This window comes from Coenobita brevimanus, chromosome 49 (genome assembly GCF_032717465.1).
Source record: "Coenobita brevimanus isolate Jiangsu-jjx chromosome 49, ASM3271746v2, whole genome shotgun sequence".
NCBI lineage: Eukaryota > Metazoa > Arthropoda > Malacostraca > Decapoda > Coenobitidae > Coenobita > Coenobita brevimanus.
The window spans coordinates 22,468,956-22,472,290 of record NC_137002.1 but is presented as its reverse complement, the minus strand read 5'-3'; the positions used below and the strand labels follow the sequence as shown (position 1 = coordinate 22,472,290).

General features: G+C 41.1%; 1 protein-coding gene across 1 annotated transcript in view; it reads left to right on the top strand.

Annotated features, from left to right (window-relative positions):
• The first annotated feature begins 221 nt into the window (after window positions 1-221).
• LOC145399556 (alpha-(1,3)-fucosyltransferase C-like) overlaps window positions 222-3,335 on the top strand; it is a 15,297-nt gene continuing 12,183 nt past the window's right edge. The window contains exon 1 of the mRNA XM_080272153.1: window positions 222-242. Within this exon, the coding sequence (XP_080128279.1) occupies window positions 222-242 (21 nt within the window). The remainder of the gene's footprint in view (window positions 243-3,335) is intronic.

Below are 3,335 nucleotides of genomic sequence, written 5' to 3'. Positions count from 1 at the left end.
CATGCCACCTGGCAACCAGAAGGAGTGGGAGCACTCTAAGTAGAAAATTTGCACAATGTGACACGGGTGGATTTAACTGTGGCAAAATGAACAGATTTAGCATCACTCAGGGCTAAAACTTAAAGTCCGTATGATTGAGGATCAGTAGGCAGAGGTATAGTTTAAAAGTCACGCCCTTGTTTTGGAAATCAGTGTAGCAAACGTGATTCAACAAAAGCGGAATGTGTCAGAGTAAATATAAGGTTTGTAAGCCTCCATGGCCGGGATAATATTCTCATTAATGCAAAAGATAGTCCCACACAGGCCTCGGTCATGTAAGCAATCATACACGTTATCATGCTTCCCCAGCAGTCCAGCGATAAGGCTTTATAAACCAGCTGCAACGTACAAAGCGCTGTGGTGCCAGTTGTGTACATGACGCGAGGGTAGAAGTCTCTGCCCGTGACCTCTATCGCGTGTCCTCAACCCCATATCCTCTACCCTGTGTCCTCTGTCCCGTGTCCCCTGCCTCTTTTTAAAAAAACGGTGACAAACAGCTGCAAGAGTATCCTAGTAAGTGGATGTGTCGTAAAAATCTAACCGTTGCTGGTCCTGAAAACTGAGCTCGCAATAAATGAAGTATGATTTTATTTAATTTTACGTAATGGATGCAAACCGTTAACGTTCATATCGAGATGCCTTATCTAACTCTAGTAGTTTAGTTACTCTTGTAGGAGTTGCCTAGCATGGGACAGCTGTAGTTATCCTCTATTCTTATGTAAAAGACTGGAAGCAATATGCAGGTTATAGATACCCCGAGTTGACCTGTTGTACATCCAGCATGCAGCTAGAAAAAAGATTTGCTGAGATGGAAAATGGTGCTGAAGGAAAATGATGTGTGCTTTGATTTGTGTCTAGTAAATACAAGCTGTTAACTTTTTTTTTTCAAATCTTTATACAGTACATGCTTTCATTCTGCATGAGAGAGAGGCATTACTGGCATGAACTGTTAGATTTCATTCATCCCCTCGATGAGAGAGGTCTTTCCAAAGTTAAAGATAACCTAAAAGTATCAAGAAATAACCAATAAGTCACCAGATTCTAGGGCTTGCTGGGGAAGCCGATGACTCTCTGGGCAGAGCAAACAGCTTGCCTCTGGGAAATGATAGTGTGGCAGGTCAGACTGATGATTTTTTTATTCTGTTATATAGCAATGCACCTGGATGTGATATTGACTGTTGCTGGTCGTATTCTAAGGCGATGATTCTCCCTTATGAAGTGTTATGATGATCCCCCGCAATCGGTGGTCATAAACATTTTTTTTTTCCGATATTCGCTAGGAGGATACCATTCTTTATTTTCCCAATTTTCCCTGCTACCAAACAACTTTACCTTGAGCACCATAGTAATGAAGAGATATTCAGCAAAATACTGAATTCCTCCTTCTCGAAAATATAAGCTGAGTAAATTCATCTGGAGATAGCAGAAATAAAACGAGTGAATACATCATTGTACTGAAGTGGTCATCTGGCAACTAAGGGGGCACGTGAACACTACTGAGGTGCGCCAAGAGTCTGACAGATCTGCGTTGACTCATGTGTGACGTGGCATGTACGCAGGGAAGAATATGAAGAAAAAGGTGAGTTCGCCCCTACACTTTGTCCATCTAAACCCGCCCCAAAATTGCCATTTCTCCATCTTGATTGCTGAACTGTAACAAGTGATGAAGTTATAGGCGTCCACAGTTAAAATCATGGAACGATTTCGAGAGCATGTTTGCAAAAAATATTATTATGGTTAAGGAAATATGAATAGAAGGGTGAGTGTGCCGTTATACTCTCGCCACTAAAGCTTGTCCTAAAAGTGCAATCTTCCATCCTGGCAGGGCGGTGTCAAGAGATGAAGTAATAGGCGTCCACTTTTAAACCATGGAACGATTTCGAGAGCAAGTTTGCACAATTTTTTGTTATAAGTAAAAGAAGTGCATTATTCCACTTCCCTGGTACTAATTCGCACTTTAAAATTATCCTTCCTTGTTGATGTAGGTATATTATTTTTTTTTAAATGAAAGTCATGATTGTTCCAAGAAAAAAAAAAAAAAAAAAAGAGCCAAATTCATGATCAGTTCATTTCGAGATCCTTGGACACAGTGCCTTTAAAAGACTGGAGGTCTTAGACAGAAGGAAATAGAGACAGAAGAAGGCAGCTCCAGATTTGACCTGTTGCATACAAAGAGGACTGGTAGTATCCGTTAACTCTTGACTTAATAATCTTTCAGCAATAAATAAATAAATATTGATCATAAATCCTCCCTCCATTTAGCATAGAGAAATGGGTTGCATGCTTTAGTTAGATCTAGTACTGTAGCTGATTGTTGAGCTGATAACCCAGTACTGATAATCCTTATTGTTATCTGTGAAAGACTGAGAGAGGCACAGTGCTTCAAGTGCCTAAATGTACCGCAGGCTTTGTCAAAATGCATCATCCCACACCATCCCTGTAAAACTTAAAACAATATCAAAGGTGAGCTAAGAATTTTACGCATCTGAGCAGTATGATGAAATATGGAGGAAGCTACTGTCTCTCCATTGCCAGACGCCATTATCCCGTTAGGGGTGGCCATTTGTCTTTGAGTTCGTTGTTTTACAGGGAGGGGCACTAACCTTCCTCCAAACCACTTGTTGACACGTAGGAAACACTTATGGGTTGGTTATATGGTTACTGCCCAGCGTTGTAAATGGTTTCCTGGCTTACAGGGAACAATTAGGCTTCTCACTCATGTAAAGCCACCTGAAAAGAAAAAAAAAGTAGTAATATTTAGTAACAAGGAATATGCGAGAAATAGGAAGAGAGGAGTGCAGACGCCGAAAAGAATGAAGAACGTGGAGGAAGAAGCAGGCAGCACTACATCAAGTGAGTGGATGATGGTCGCCACCACCTACCATTATTAAGCATCATAAATGTGAAATATAAAATTTATCTTTCCGATGCCAAAGGTCGTAATCTGGAAGGGTCCGACTTTGAACAAACCGTCTCCACGTTGCACTTGCACTCCATCATCAGGCTGCCCTGTCTCCAGCCCACACCGCTCTTGCAGAGGTGCCTCTCCGCTCCTTCTCTGGTCCTTATCCTCGTACTCCATTTCTCTATTTCTCCATACTCCTCACTTATATGCTCCCCCCCCTCCCCCCCAGTATGGGTTCCATACTGTATATTTGGAGGTAGAAATATAGAAATATTACTGACTGATTAAGACAGACAGACAGAGAGAGAGGAAGATAATCTGAAAAAATATTTGGTACAGCAAAATAGATAGATAGATAGACAGAGCAGACTGAATTTTAGATAAATTAATG